At 47.1% G+C, this 16,583-nt stretch overlaps 1 protein-coding gene across 1 annotated transcript in view; it reads right to left on the reverse strand.

Annotated features, from left to right (window-relative positions):
• cib2 (calcium and integrin binding family member 2) overlaps positions 1-16,583 on the reverse strand; it is a 625,685-nt gene that overhangs the window by 596,028 nt on the left and 13,074 nt on the right. Inside the window, exon 2 of the mRNA XM_070864228.1 lies at positions 1,765-1,799. Within this exon, the coding sequence (XP_070720329.1) occupies positions 1,765-1,799 (35 nt within the window). The remainder of the gene's footprint in view (positions 1-1,764; positions 1,800-16,583) is intronic.

Here is a 16,583-nt window from a genome sequence, read left to right on the forward strand (position 1 = left end):
AAAAAGTTTTTCCTCATGTCACCTTTGGTTCTTTTGCCAATCGCCTTAAATCTGTGTCCTCTGGTTCTCGACCCTTCCACCAATGGGAACAGTTTCTCTCTATCTACTCTATCCAGACCCCTCATGATTTTGAACACCTCGATCAAATCTCCTCTCAACCTTTTCTGCTCTAAGGAGAACAACCCCAGCTTCTCCGGTTTATCCTCGTAACTGAAGTCCCTCATCCCTGGAACCATTCTCGTAAATCTTTTCTGCACCGTCTCTAAGGCCTTGACATCCTTCCTAAAGTGCGGTGCCCAGAATTTGACACAATACTCCAGCTGAGACTGAACTAGTGTTTTATACAGGTTCATCATAATAGCCACACTTTTGTACTCTATTCATGAAGCTCAGGATCCCAGGGAGAATGCGACTTTGTTAGGCTGATCCGCAATACAATCGCTAATTATCGAAACTTTTATACTCGGGTATAACAGTTTTTTACATTGCGATCATTCTAAGAAAGTTCCACTCCACCTTATCCTTCCACATAAAATAATATTGTTTTTTTTCTTTAGAGAAAGTAATAATTGATTTAAATTACATCTTGAAACAAATTCCAACAGTTATTTTTTAAATCGAGACATTCTATTAATTCCTCAACTTTTCAGTTTTGGGGGGTGGGGGGAGTGTGGTTGCAGGTGGAGCCATGAATGGGTAGGGAGCAGGTTACTTTCAGAAACTTGGACCCTTTTTAAAGCTGAAAGGACAAAGAGAGTTATAATTAAAGGTGTTACGCTGTGCAAGCTGGCTGCTGCACCAGCCATAAAACTTCATGAATAATTGCTGGGTAGTTGCTTGGCAATTAGCCCAAGTCTGCACCAGCAGTGAGGATAATAGTCGGAGAGGATGATCTGCCAAGTCAGAACTTGACAGATCGCGAGATCGGAATTTGGCGCATCAGAACTTGCTGTCCATTTCAAAGGTGGTATGACGGTGTACTCTGAGAGCAAGCCGTTATACCCACCGCAAACCCTGCTCCAATGTACACGCAGTCAGCCATGGCTCAGTGGATAGCACTCTTATCTCTGAGTCAGAAGGTCGTGGGTTCAAGTCCCACTCCACGGACAAGAGGACAAAATCTAGGCTAACCCTGCAGTACTGAGGGAGTGCTGCATTGTCAGAAGTGCCGTATTTTGGGTGAGAAGTTAAATCGAGGCCCCATCTGCGATCTCAGGTGGATGTAAAAGATCCCATGGCACTATTTGAAGAAGAGCAGGGGAGTTATCCCCGGTGTCCTGGCCAATAATTATCCCTCAATCAACATCACTAAAACAGATTATCTGGTCATTATCACATTGCTGTGCACAAATTGGTTGCTGCGTTTTCTACATTACAACAGTGTCTACACTGCAAAAATGCTTCATTGGCTGTAAAGCACTTTGGGAAGTCATTAACGGCACTATATAAATGCAAGTTCATTCTTTCAATTGAAGAAAAGATTGAATTTATCTCATTCTAAAACTGTAGACAAAATGCGGGTGCAGAAATGGAGCTTTCACTATTTTTAAATGCTCCGTCGAAGACTCAGATTCATTAGAAGTGAATGGAACTGTGTTTTGGATAGGGAGCGTAACAAGAGGCCGATTCAATACTTTGTGCAGCCACCAAAGGTGAATTTCTACCCGAGAACTTTGCATAATCACTCTTGCCATCACGCTTAATAAAATAGAAACTGTGCCGGAAAAGAGACCCCATCCCCAGCCCAGCGATGTCGTCACTCACCGAAGAATTTCTTTGCGGGTAAAAAAAGTGCAGTCCTGAAAGAGAGAAAACAATAGTTTTAGTCCAACCGCAGGAAGTCGAGTTCCCACAACAAACCCTGGACTGTCGCTTCACTGAGGAAACCCGTGCTATGACTAATGACCCACCCTCAACATCCACAGCCCGTCTGGCAAGTCTGTCCTTCGAGTGTTAGTGGATTCAGATTTATTGCGGTGGGCCCCAATGCTAAATGTTGCCCAGTGATCCACGTTTTGATACAGTGTTGGCTAAAATGACCAATTTGTTTAATGGCCTTTGGCACGAGATACCACTTTGATGTTTTATTCAGTGGTTCAATGACACAACATAAAACATTCAAACAAACCGGCCCAGAATTTCCTGGACACTTGCACCACTGGAATGGGCTATCTAGGGTGCTGGGATCGGTTCACATCATACATGTCCCAGGAAATTAAGGTGTAAGTGAGTTAAGCCAATATTCACCGCATGCCGTCATTTCCTGGGACTTCTGCGCTGCTCCGTTCAAACTCTCGCTGAAACTGCGTGAAATTGATCGTCATAGCTCCATCCCCTCAATCATGTTCGCAAATTTTCTGGATTTATGACAATTGTTGCACTGCAGCAACTTAGACCAGAAAATAATAGTGCAGGTGAAAGTATTGAAAGTAAAATGAAATCTCTGCTCTTTCTTGATATTTTTATCCATTAGCATTATCTATTATAACACTTCTTCTTTGTCACTGTGTGTTAGGTTCAGTGTATATTGTGCGCACAGTATGTATAGCTCGTTAGTTGTGGCCCTCAGCGTCCCTTTAAGGACTGCCTGTTAGGATGTGTGTCAGCCTAGGCCTGCCTAGGCAAACTAATCCTCCTGTGGAGGCCGCCAACAGGTGTCAGGCCCCAGATTTGCAGATGGAAAAGGCCGAATGCCTGTTTCGGACGTGGGCACTGCACGCTAACTCTTTGCCCTTTACCAATATGGTGGGTAGTGCAGTTCTGGCTCGTAACGAGAGCGCGTTTCCTGCCCACCATATTTGAGACTTAGGTAGCCATTTAATGCTTGAAAATCAGGCGCTGCACGGACGAATTTTAAGGCTCTTTTCTTTTCATTGCATTTTGTCTGTATTTACCTGCTTAGCTCATACAAATCAATAAAAATTCAGAACAATCTTATTTACAATAGTTTTAGTTGAGAGATTATCAAAAACAAAAGCAGAATTTAAAATAGATCAATCTTGAATTAAAATAATTTAAAGGGACAGTGCCTGCCAGTAATCCAGGATATGAAAATGCCAGTCTGTTGAATATTCATTGTGTGGTTTGCTTTAATGCAGAAAATACTGTCACAGAAAATGGAATAACACAAAGGTCTCCTGCCGACATTCTTAAAGTCTCAGGAAATTAATCAGAACGAAGCATTTACTGTCGGGGGACAAATATTCTCTAAGATTTGATGTGCGACTCTGATATTCCATAGAATGAAACGTGAGACTGATGGTTGAGCACTTCAATTAAGAAAACAGAAGCCAATCTAGACATTAGGATGGGATTATTTAAGATATCTCGTGTTTCAAGATGAGCTCTTACACTTGATTCCCTTTAATTATTAAGCTCCTCTGCGTCTCACTGGACCCTGTATGTTCTTCCAATCCTCAGCTAGTGTATTGTGTTACCTCCGGGACAAAAGGGCAGGCTCTACCCCAGTCCCCTGGCGGCAATAATGGTGACTGGAACTGTGCAAACTGAAATAAGAGCCAGAGTCAATTTAACATTCAATTACTGGGCCATGCACCCGAGAGCCACAAATATCCCATCGCTCACTCTGTGCTCAAACTACAGGTCAATTAGTTATCTCCCCCTCAGCAACACATATCCAGAAACACGGCCAGTGTAAGACATTCAAATCTACAGCAAAGTTCATCTGGTTTCTAAGTGGCGATTTCTTACGTAGAATTTCATAGGACATACAGCACAGGAACAGGACATTCGGCCCATCGGGTCCGTGCCGGGGTTTATGCTCCACACGAGCCTCCTCCCACCCCTCTCCATCTCCCCCCCATCACCGTCTCCTGCTATTCCTTTCTCCCTCATGTGTTTATCCAGCTTCCCCTTAAATACATCATTGCATTCGACTGCATTGAATTAAACCAAATCACATTTAATAACAACTGGATAATTCCGTTATGAATAGAAAATATTGACCTATTGGATTCTGATTGGTTACTTTTTGCTCATATAATCCGCTCAAAGTCCTGGTTGAATTTCTAGGTTGGCAGAAATGGTGCAGAGGGCTAAAAGGTTGGCACTTACTTCTAACCAAGTAGCTGAATGGGGTGCGGAGTCAATGCTGAGGACTCCCAGGGCCACTCCCACCCGACTGTACACCTCTGGTCAGTCTGTCCTGCCGGTGGGACAGGAAATACCCAAGGAGGGTGACGGAGGAGTCTGGGATGTTGGCTGATAGTCCTGTGTTGGGCTATTGCTTGGATCAGGGGCTTGCCCCGTCCACTCCATGCACCGACCTGGTATTGCAATATTTCCAGGAACGGTGCAACTTCGCCTCTCGGCCTTTTGGCCTAAGATCAAACACATTGGCGCAAAGTGATCTTTGGCGTTAGAGTTGATCTGGAACGAAATTGGATTTTTAAAAAAATAAAAAAAATTAAAAAAGTGTGTGGGCCAGCTCTCCCAATTTTGGCACCAGTCCCCAGAGGTTAAAAAGGAGGATTTTGCCGGGTTAACTCAGGTCCAGGCATCTGGGTTACTCCTCCAGTAACATAACCTGCCCGGGTCATTCATGATCAAAAATGAATGTGGAAATTTAGTTCCCTTTGTCTAGTTTATAGCTTTTCCAACGTTCTAACATTCAGTATTCAGCCCCTTTCTGGCCTGGTAGCCACCCAAAGATGGAATTAAACCCGCAGTGAATCGAAGAAGTTGGAATTGTAGAGACGAGAAAGGGGCTGATTCATTGCCCCATCCCTCAAAACAAGAGTTTTCAAAACCGAGAAAAAGAATAACACAATCGAGGGGAAGAGAATCGAAGGAAAGATCTGCCCAGGATTGGGAACACTACTGCCACAATAAAGGCACTGACATTCCAGTCGCAAAAAGGTCGCTGCACAGCAATTAATCGGTCTTTATAGTGTAGTCGTGTTAACCTTTGACCGTTGCCGGTTAAGTAAGGGAGTACAACATGCAGTGATCACTGAAGTGTTGAATTAAGACAGACCTTAAAGCAATGCTCAGTTCAGTACCTAATTAACAGGCACTCCAGTGCGGTGCGATTCATTGATTTCAGAGAATTGTAATTAGTGCTAACACATTCTGTAGAAGGATACAGCATCCTTGTAGAATCAGGAGATTGGTGAGGAACGGTACAGATTTATAATTAGCCATTGCACTTAGTAGAATAGCAATTATATGTAAAACTATCACTGAGATAACAAAGTTGGGGAATTGTACCGGTCCATGGAAAAACAAACTGAATTAAACGGAAGTTATTGGTAAGGGCCAAGCTCATCAACATTGACCTGATCTGCAGTTTTATTGGGAACTGGAGCAATGTGTGGATTGTCATGTAGAAGGGGTACGGAAAAGGGGTGTTAGAACAGATACTTAGGATTGGTAAAGGCCGAAGATACTGAGCTCAGAACTACAACATGTCCTCCAACTAAACCCACAAGTTAAACAAGGCATCACAGTTTAAATTAAAAAGGAATTTTGGACGTGAATCACATTAAGATCGCGACAGATTTTCCAATTGGGGAGTATGTTTAGCGCATGTTTAATTACTTTATATTTAATAAATCCATGGCCATCCATGAAACCTATTGATTTGAGGAGTAAATTATAAGTAATAAATACCTATCCTCTCTAACACACTTTACCCCAAAATACACTCCGACATTTTGCGAAACAAAAATGATGACTGGATTGCAAGGAACCACACACAATACTAAAATCAGGGTTTGGGTGCACACAGTTTGGAGTTCCTGGGTGTGCATTACATAGAAATAACGATTAGTAAAATGGAAAGTTTGGAGTGCAGGAATTTTTTAATGATTTTTTTCCATTTCCCGTGTACAGAGGCCCCCTCTGTTATGCAGAATTCCCCGTCGAGAAGTCAGTAACTGCTCCCAGGCATCTACTTTGGTCTCACGGCAATAGGTCCATCTGGGGTATCTTCATCAACTTGGCTTACATTAACTTGAGGGCTGGAGAGATTGAGAGGAAATCTGATCGGTGTTTAAAATGTTAAAAAGATTTGATTGTGTAGATACGAGAAAGTATTTCCTCCGCTTGGGAATAAAGAGCAACGGGACATAATCTTAAAATTCGAGCTAGGCCATTTAGGAGGCAATCAGCAAGCACTTTTTCAAAGGGTAATAAAAACTCTCTGCTTTAAACGGCTGGGGAAGCTGGGGCCAATTGGAGCTTTCAATACTGAGAATGTAGCTTTGTGTTGGGTAAAAGCATCAAGGGATGGCGAGCAGGGGCCTTAGAGAGGGTGCAGAGAAGATTTACCAGAATGAGTCCAGGGATGAGGGCCTTCAGTTACTGCAGTAGCTGGGGTTGTTCTCCCTGGAGCAGAGAGGGTTGAGAGGAGATTTGATCGAGGTGTTCAATATCATGAGGGGTCTGGACAGAGTAGAGAGAGAGAAACTGTTCCCATTGGTGGAAGGGTCGAGAACCAGAGGACACAGATTTAAGGCGATTGGCAGAAGAACCAAAGGTGACATGAGGGAAAACATTTTACGCAGCGAGTGGTTAGGATCTGGAATGCGCTGCCTGAGAGGGTGATGGAGGCAGACTCGATCACTGCTTTCAAAAGGGAATTGGATAAGTGCCTGAAGGAGAGAGACTTGCAGAGCTACGGGGAAAGGGCGGGGGGGGGGGGGTACTGGCTGAGGTTATGGGGAAAGGGCGGGGAGGGGACTGGCTGAAGTGCTCTTGCAGAGAGCCGGCACGGGCTCGACAGGCCGAATGGCCTCCTTCTGTGCTGTAACCGTTCTGTGATTCTATGATTCAAAGGTGAGTAAATGGAGTTGAGGGACAGATCAGCTGTGATCTAATTGAATGGCAAAGCAGGCTCGAGGGGCTGAATGGCCTCCTCCTGTTCCGATTTTCCTGTTTTTACGTCCCTAGGAATGGGGACTGTGTCTGGCCTCTACTTCGCAATTGGAAAATCTGTCGCGATCTTAATGTGATTCAAGTCCAAAATTCCCTTTTAATTTAAACTGTGATGCCTTGTTTATCTGGAGTCCAGCGGAATAATTAAAGACCAGGCTTTCAGAGCAGTTCATGCCTTATCTTGCTGTTCAGTGGAGATTGTAGGACGTGCAATGAGTTATTGTAACTTCATTAGCATTTTCCAATAGATTGAAAAGCAAGACAGTGAGCCCTGTGAACCAGAGATATCTGCTCTTCTCCAATTCTGGCCTCCTGAGCATCCTGATTATAATCGCTCTACCATTGGCTGTTGCCTAGGCCCTAGGCTCTTGCCTCCTTTAAAACGCTCCTTAAACCCCATCTCTTTGATCAAGCTTCTGGTCACATGTCCTAATATCTCCTAATGTGGCTCCCTGTCAAATGTTGTTTGATAATCCTCCTGTGAAGCACCTTGGGATATTTTACTACGTTAAAGATGCCATTTAAATATTGTTCTTATATCAAACAGGGGAGACACCTGGGCTGTGTACCAGGCCACATAGGGCAGTGAGCAATTGGGCAGGCACCTGCAACTTTAAGACAGTTCTCATTAGCTAAAAGCAGACCATTCCGAGGTCTGATCCCCGGACTGTGCTGAGTTAGCTGATCTTAGTGAGGATTGACTACGATGAAGAATCCTCGCACATCATGGCTGTTGGCCAGTTGTTGTACCTTCTGTGCTCTCTCCATCCACCCACCACCTGTTCTTTAGGTCCCGGGTTTTTTGTTGGACCTCAGCCTTGAGCCATCTGTTTTTTTGCTCCCGAGTTGAGTTGTTGCTTGAAGCTCAGAAATGTTCTGTGCTTGCGATCTATTAGTTCTGGGATCTCCTGATCATTCTCAACAAACCAGTCCTGGTGTTTTCTAGTTGAGTGACCGAGTGTCTTTTCGCAGGCACTGGTTATGGAGACCTGGAGGGCAGACCAAGCACTGTGGGCATTCAGCATCTCAAGGTCATCAAGGCACGCTGGTTAGTTGTGAGGCGCTGGCTGTCTAGGGTTCTCTTAGCTGGGTGACCATCTTTAAAAAAGGGGACAAGTCCGACTGCGGCAATTACAGAGGAATCTCCTTGCTATCAGCCACTGGGAAAGCTGTCTCTAGAGTCCTCCTCAACCGTCTTCTCCGTGTGGCCGAGGAGCTCCTCCCAAAGTCACAGTGCGGATTCCGTCCCCTACGGGACACAACGGACATGATCTTTGCAGCACGACAGCTGCAGGAAAAATGCAGGGAACAGCACCAGCCCTTTATACATAACCTTTTTCAACCTTACAAAGTTTGTCAACATCCTTCGCCTGCTCCACGACAACATGCAGGCTGTGAATCCTTACCAACGGATCCGTTACAGACCCAATCCACGTCCTGACTGAGGTCAAACAGGGCTGCATCATCGCTCCAATCCTCTTCTCAATCTTCCTTGCTGCCATGCTCTACCTCACAGTTAACAAGCTCCCTGCTGGAGTGGAACTAAACTACAGAACCAGTGGGAAGCTATTTAACTTACGCCATCTCCAAGCCAGGTCCAAGACCACCCCAACCTCTGTTGTCGAGCTACAGTACGCGGATGACTCCTGCGTCTGCGCACATACAGAGGCTGAACTCCAGGACATAGTCGACGTATTTGCCGAGGCGTACGAAAGCATGGGCCTTATGCTAAACATCAGCAAGACAAAGGTCCTCCACCAGCCTGTCCTTGCCACACAGCACTGCCCCCCAGTCATCAAGATCCACGGCACGGTCCTGGACAACGTGGACCATTTCCCATACCTCGGGAGCCTCTTATCAACAAGAGCAGGCATTGACGACGAGATTCAACACCGCCTCCAGTGCTCCAGTGCAGCCTTCGGCCACCTGAGGAAAAGAGTGTTTGAAAACCAGGCCCTCAAAACTACTACCAAGCTCATGGTCTACAGGGCTGTAGTAATACCCGCCCTCATGTATGGCTCAGAGACATGGACGATGTACAGAAGACACCTCAAGTCACTGGAGATATTCACCAATGATGTCTCCGCAAGATCCTACAAATCCCCTGGGAGGACAGGTGCACCAACATCAGTGTCCTCGACCAGGCCAACATCCCCAGTATTGAAGCATTGACCACACTCGATTAGCTCCGCTGGGCAGGCCACATAGTTCGCAGTCCAGACACAAGACTCCCAAAGCAAGTGCTCTATGCAGAGCTCCTTCACAGCAAATGAGCCAAAGGTGGGCAGCGAAAACTCTTACAAGGACACTCTCAAAGCCTCCCTGATAAAGTACAACATCCCCACTGACACCTGGGGTCCCTGGCCAAAGACCGCCCTAAGTAGAGAAAGTGCATCTGGGAGGGCGCTGAGCACTTCGAGTTTCAACGCCGAGAGCGTGCAGAAATCAAGCGCAGGCAGTGGAAAGAGCGTGCGGCAAACCAGTCCCACCCTCCTTTCCCTCAACGACTGTCTGATCCACCTGTGACAGAGTCTGTGACTCTCATATTGGACTGTTCAGCCACCAAAGAACTCACTTCAGGAGTGGAAGCAGGTCTTCCTCGATTCCGAGGGACTGCCTAGGATGATGAGTTAGGATTGCAGTGAGCACATTATCCATTGGTCCCTCTATCCAGTGCAATAGGTAGCAAACAATTTGCCCTGGCTTAGTGGGTAGCACGCTCACCGCTAGAGTTAGAAAGTTGTGGGTTCAACTCCCACTCCAGGGACTTGAGCAGAAAATCTAGGCTGACAGTGCTGAGGGAGTGCTGCACTGTCAGAGGTGCCATCCTTCATATGAGAAGTTACACTTCTACTCTCTCAGGTAGATATAAAAGATCCTGTGACATTTTTGAAAAACAGGTGAGTCCTCCACAGAATTTTGGACAATATTTATCCTTCAACCAATATCACGAAAACAGAGTATCTGGTCATTGTCACATTGCTGTTTGTGGAAGCTTGCAGTGCGCAAATTGGCTGCCGCGTTTCCTATATTACAACAGTGACTGCACTTCAAAAATGTGCTATGGGGCATCCTGAGGTTGTGCAATGTGCTATATAAATGCAAGTCTTTTTTTCTTTCATGGGCCCTCACCAATTTATTGAATCTCCTGAGGGCAGTGGAGGACTAACAGAAAATCCGAGATAAAGTTCTGGGAAATTTGTCCCACAAGGGAAGCCCCAGATTACTCACAATGAAACATTCCACCCCAGCGGACGCCTTCCACACACATTCATACAATCTTATACGTTTCGATAAGATCACCTCTCATTCTTCTGAATTCATTATTCCAATGAGTTGAGACCCAACCTACGCAACCTTTCCTCATAAGTCAACCCCCTCATCTCTGGAATCAACCTTGTGAACCTTCTCTGAACTGCCTCCAGAGGAATTATATCCTTTCGTGAATATGGAAAACAAAACTCTTCGTAATATTCCAGGTGTGGCCTCACCAATACTCTGTATAACTGTAACAAGACTTCCCTACTTTTATACTCCATCCCCTTTGCAATAAAGGCCAAGATTTCATTGGCCTTCCTGATCACTTGCTGTACCTGCATACTAACTTTTGTGTTTCATGCACAAGTACTCCCAGGTCCCACTGTACTGCAGCACTTTGCAATCTTTCTCCATTTAAATAATAACTTGCTCTTTAATTTTTTTTTCTGCCAAAGTGCATGAACTCACACTTTCCAACCTTATACTTCATCTGCCAAATTTTTGCCCGCTCACTTAGCCTGTGTATGTCATTTGCATATTTTTTGTGTCCTCCTCACACATTGCTTTTCCTCCCATCTTTGTATCATCAGCAAATTTGGCTACATTACACTCAGTCCCTTCCTCCAAGTCATTAATATAGATTGTAAATAGTTGGGGTCCCAGCACTGATCCCTGCGGCACCCCACTGGTTACTGATTGCCAACCCAAGAATGAACTATTTATCCCGACTCTCTGTTCTCTGTTAGTTAGCTAATCCTCTATCCATGCTAATATATTACGCACATCCCTGTGAACTTTTATCTTGTGCATCTTTTATGTGGCACCTTGTCAAATGCCTTCTGGAAATCCAAATACACCACATCCACTGGTTCCCCTTTATCCACCCTCTTCGTTACATCCTCAAAGAATTCTAGCAAATTTGTCAAACATGACTTCCCCTTCATAAATCCATGCTGACTCTGCCTGACCGAATTTTGCTTTTCCAAATGTCCTGCTACTGCTTCTTTAATAATGGACTCCAACATTTTCCCAACCACAGTTGTTAGGCTAACTGGTCTATAGTTTCCTGCTTTTTGTCTGCCTCCTTTTTTAAATAGGGATGTTATATTTGCAGTTTTCCAATCTGCTGGGACCTCCCCAGAATCCAGGGAATTTTAGTAAATTACAACCAATGCATCCACAATCCCTGCCACTACTTCTCTTCGGACCCTAGGATACAAGCCATCAGGTCCAGGGGATTTATCTGCCTTTAGTCCCATTATCTTACTGAGTACCACCTCCTTATTGATTGTGATTGTGTTAAGTTCCTCCCCCCCGCCCTATAGCCCCTTGACTATTCACTGCTGGAATATTATTAGTATCCTCTACCGTAAAGCCTGAAACAAAATATTTGTTCAGAGTTTCTACCACCTTCATGTTCCCCATTACCAATTCCCCGCTCTCGTCCTCCAAGGGACCAATATTTACTCTAGCCACTCTTTTCCTTTTTATATACCTATATTGCGATCTGTTTTTATATTTCGTGCTAGTTTACTTTCATAGTCTACCTTCCCTTTCTTAATCATTTTTTTAGTCATACTTTATTGGCTTTTAAACGCTTCCCAATCTTCTGTCCTCCCACTAGTTTTGGCCACATTGTATGCCCTTGTTTTTAATTGGATATATATCATCGAGACTTCAGGCTAGAAGTTCATTATAGCCCAGGAATGGGTGGTATCTTTAGAAACATTTGAGAATTAGCGCCAGGGGTGAATGACTTAGACAGCGCAAAATTCATTCTCACTGCTCAAAGAAATGTTTGGAGCACTAATTCAAGTCTTAAAGGCCAAGCTCATTGGCGTTACATTCAAATATCGGGTGCAGTCCCATCGCAACTCATCATTGCCACAGGCTTTTTCCAGTTTTTAAAGGGGAGGTTCATTGAGACTGCAGCATCTCAGTCTCAGCATTGCTGGCTGTGCAGCTGCCCCAGCAAGCAGCAGGTCAAGGAGAAGGAGCCAGCGGACGGAAGCAGATCTCCCCTCAGTCGGGTGGTCAGTGAAGGTTTCAACAAATGCTACATACCATCATCTGTACCACAGTCATCACCCTCTGCACCACACCCCCAGTGTTCACCCACCAACATACTCTACCTCCCAACACTCACACAGTGACAGCTATTCAACTATGGCAGGCACAAGGGTCATTTGTTATTAGAAGGAATGTGATCTGTGTGATATGTTTATGCATAAATTTATTAATGGAGTTTGCAATATTTTGTGGTATCTCTCACTTCACCTTCCAGGAGGATGCTGTGATATAGCATGGCACCAGAATGAGCATATGGTGAACAAAAGGGATCTGGGGTTTAAGTCATCCTGGTGTGATTTCTCTGACCACCTCCTTGGTGATGTGGAGCCGTCTAGTACACTGCTCTTCGCTTAATTCAAGTTGGGAGGGGTGTACCCTCAGAGGGTAAGGCCTCCTAGTGAGAGCCCTGATGTCCCTCCTCATTCCTCTGTGCACATGGTCGCACATTTCTGGCTGCCTCCGCTCCTAAATCCTAAATCCTAGATCCTAAAGGGTGAGGTGGGGTGGGGCGGGGTGGGGTGAGGTGAGGTGGGGCGAGGGGGTGAGGTGGGATGGGGCGAGGTGTCATGGGGCGAGGTGGCATGGGGTGAGGTGGCATGGGGCGAGGTGGGGTGAGGCGGGGTGGGGTGAGATAAGGTGGGGTGGGGTGAGGTGAGGTGAGGTGGGGGCGAGGTGCGGTGAGGTGGGGCGAGGGGGTGAGGTGGGATGGGGCGAGGTGGCGAGGTGGGATGGGGCGAGGTGGCATGGGGCGAGGTGGCGTGGGGCGAGGTGGGGTGAGGCGGGGTGGGGTGAGGTGAGGTGGGGCGAGGGGGCGAGGTGGGATGGGGCGAGGTGGCATGGGGCGAGGTGGCGAGGTGATGTGGGGCGAGGTAGGGTGGGGCGAGGTGGGGTGGGGTGAGATGGGATGTCAGCACAGCCCCCATTAATGTTTCCAAGTGTAGCAGTTTGAACCTTTGAACAATAAATGTCGCCACTTTGTAGTTGCCAGAAGACTGCTGATACAAAGGACGCTTGAAATTACTCTCGGAACTGCTCTAGTGGGTGAAACTGATAACAAACCACTAAAACTAACCTGCCCTGACAGCAGGGAGTGATTAATGCTGATACCTTTAAATAACATCACCTGAGCCAGCGTCTGGCTCGTGTGCGCCTGCTCTCCCTGCCGCTGTCTGGTTGTGGCGACAATGAATTTTCCCGATCGGGCAGCCAGTGAGTGTTGCATGCTCACTGACATCATGATTGGCCTGGAATTGAAATCCCCAGCGGTACCTCTTACCGGTGGTACAACGGGGGGGTGAGGGGCGGGAGTGGGGGAACGGGGGGGAGAGGGGTGAGGGGAGTGAGGTGGGATTTGCCGTGCAGTGCTGGATTCACCACATCCCATGGCATTACTGCCATCTGCTGGCGCTAACAGGAGGCGCTAAGGTACTGAGTTATTCCTGCTTTGAATCACACAGCACAGAAGGAGCCCATTAGGCCCATTGTGCCTGGGCAGGCTCTGTGAAACAGCGATTCAATTAATCTCACACCCCTGTACTTTCCCCATAGCCCCAACAAAGAATTCCCATTTTAAGTATGTATCGAATTCCCTTTTGAAAGTTACTATTGAATCTGCTTCCACCGCCCTTTCAGGCAGCGCATTCCAGATCTTAATAACTCGCTGCATAAAAAAAGTTCTCCTCATCTATGTCTCATCTAGGCAATGGTCAGCCCTGTCCCGAATCGGATATTCACTGAGTTCTTTTCAAAGTTGAGATCACCTTAAAGATGAAATCTCCCTAAGCTGTTCAACCAATGGGCTATCGTTGCTAGAGTGGGTCAGAGTGGAATTTCTCCCCTCAATCGGACGCCACTCCGAGTGGGGTGGAATGTCCTGGGGTGCTACAGCACCGGGAATGGGGCAGAGCTTCTGATAAAGGAGACACAAGTCGGCTGAAGACATCCCAACCTTTAGAATCTCAACATCTGTGATTGAGCCCTCAGGGAGACCTGGCAGCAGGGGAAGGAGAGGCAGCCGAACGAGGCTCCAGCCCTCCTTCCCGAGATTGCAAGGTGGGGTCACGATGGGTCAGTAGTGCTGCAGGGGCAGGGCCGGCAATTTATCCCCTTTCCCTGTGACACAGCGGCAAACCAGGGGGCAGGGGTGTGACGGGACATCATGTGGGGAGGATTTGACAGGAGCGTGTCCGTGCCATGTTATTCAGGAATCTAGGCCACGTACTCCAGCAAACTACCACCTAATCCTAAATATTATCAGAGGGAGCAGTTAGTTGTGGTCATGGTAACGCAAAAAAGGGAATTCACGACGAAGTCAGTCCCAGTGTTGGGAAACCAAGAAATTATATAGCTGCTCCTCATGGACAGATCTCCTGAAACACTTCCTTCTGAAGCACTGGCCCTTGGCACCGAGCATCAAGCAGTTCACAGTCCACCAGGGCAAGAAGACCAAGCCAGCCATTGGCATTTGCTGCTCCCCAAGACCGACATTAGGAGAATGTTGGTCCCTCTGCCTCCCTCAGCTGGCATCCGAGCTTATTATCTCTAAGTTGTTGTGGAATCATTGCTTAGAAATAGCCTGACAAGAAATATTTTGTGTCGAGCTCCTTCTCAGCATGGTGAAGCTTTGTGCTGGTAACATCATCATCATCATCACAGGCGGTCCCTTGAACGAAGATGACTTGCTTCCACACCAAAAGGATTGAGTTCACAGATGTTTCATTGAAGGACCCGATGTTCCAGTCCTGAATTCCAATTGAGGGGGTGGAAAATGCCTGTGCATGGACTTTTTTAACGTGTGGTGACTGTTGCACACCAGCCACCACACGGGCTTGACAGAGCTAGGTCTTGGTCCAGTGGCAAAGATTAACCAGGACGACTGGAGACCTGCTCTGTTTTGCTAGTATCATGAACAGAAATAGTGGTCATCAGACAGCAGCACTCCTCCATCACTGTGTCATTAGAATAGAGGCTAATGATGTCAAGTGAGACCAAGTATAAACATAGATGACAAGGAGTTACTGAATTGTATTAATACAGATGCAGCTAGCTCACATTATAACATTTAGGATTGTATGGCTACCCATAGCTCTCTCTTTGTATCTTTTCCACTCTGCAGATGACCATATTTATAGTGCCTGCCCCATTGACGAAGATGTGACACTCCCCCCCGTGAAAGTGTTTAAAATGTCTCCGGACATTCTGGGAAACAGCGGGCAAGATTCACACGGCCCACTGTCCAGAGGGAGGGAATCATGGGCCACAGGTAAGATAAAGTAGCCCCACCTCATCGCTGACCCGACAGCAGGGGTCCCAGGCTCTGAGCTCCCTGGGAGACGGTGGGCCGCGAGCGCTCCACCCAATCCGCACAGGGCACGGACACAGAGCCCACCTGCCCCACACCTGGAAGGTGAGGGACAGCCCGGAGTGTGACTGGGGCCCTGAGTCCCAGACCCTGGAACCCGCTCCCTGAGATCTGTCGCAGGAGGCACCTCATTTCTCCACTCAACATCTCAGGAGGCTGTCCGACGGTGAGCCATAGTACACCTCCCAGCAGCAGCTCCTCCCATCACACGGAACATCACATGGAGTGGCAGTGCTCCAGTCCCTCCAGCAGCAGCTCCTCCCAGCAGCAGCTCTTCCCATTACACGGAACATCACACGGAGTGGCAGTGCTCCAGTCCCTCCAGCAGCAGCTCCTCCCAGCAGCAGTTCTTCCCATTACACGCAACAACAAGGAGAACTGATGGCTTGTATTGGCCTCTGACGTTGCACCCGCTGCCCATATCATCATATCATCCAGCAGCATCTGGGCAAGACTGGCACAGGTTGTATATAATGCCCTAGGGCCTTGAGTCCAGCACCTAATGTGGGAGTGGGCTCACGTGTAGGCCAGGCTAGGTAGGGAGTGACAGCTTCCTTTCCTTGAAGGATATTAGTTGGATATTAGTTGGGATTTTACTCTTACACGGCAAGCGAGCCCCAGGTGGGCAGAGGAAACGTTACAAGGACACCCTCAAAGTCTCCCTGATAAAATGCAACATCCCCACCGACATCTGGGAGTCCCTGGCCAAAGACCACCCTAAGTGGAGGAAGTACATCCGGGAGGGCGCTGAGCACCTCGAGTCTCATCGCCGAGAGCATGCAGAAACCAAGCGCAGGCAGTGGAAGGAGCGTGTGGCAAACCAGGTTCCCCACCCACCCCTTCCTTCAACCACTGTCTGTCCCACCTGTGACCGAGACTGTAATTCCCGTATTGGACTGTTCAGTCAGTTGAGAACTCCATTTTAGAGTGGAAGCAAGTCTTCCTCGATTCCGAGGGACTGCCTATGATGATGATGATGATGACGACAACCTGTTCA

The sequence above is a fragment of the Pristiophorus japonicus genome, chromosome 21, assembly GCF_044704955.1.
Source record: "Pristiophorus japonicus isolate sPriJap1 chromosome 21, sPriJap1.hap1, whole genome shotgun sequence".
In the NCBI taxonomy this organism is placed as follows: Eukaryota; Metazoa; Chordata; class Chondrichthyes; family Pristiophoridae; genus Pristiophorus; species Pristiophorus japonicus.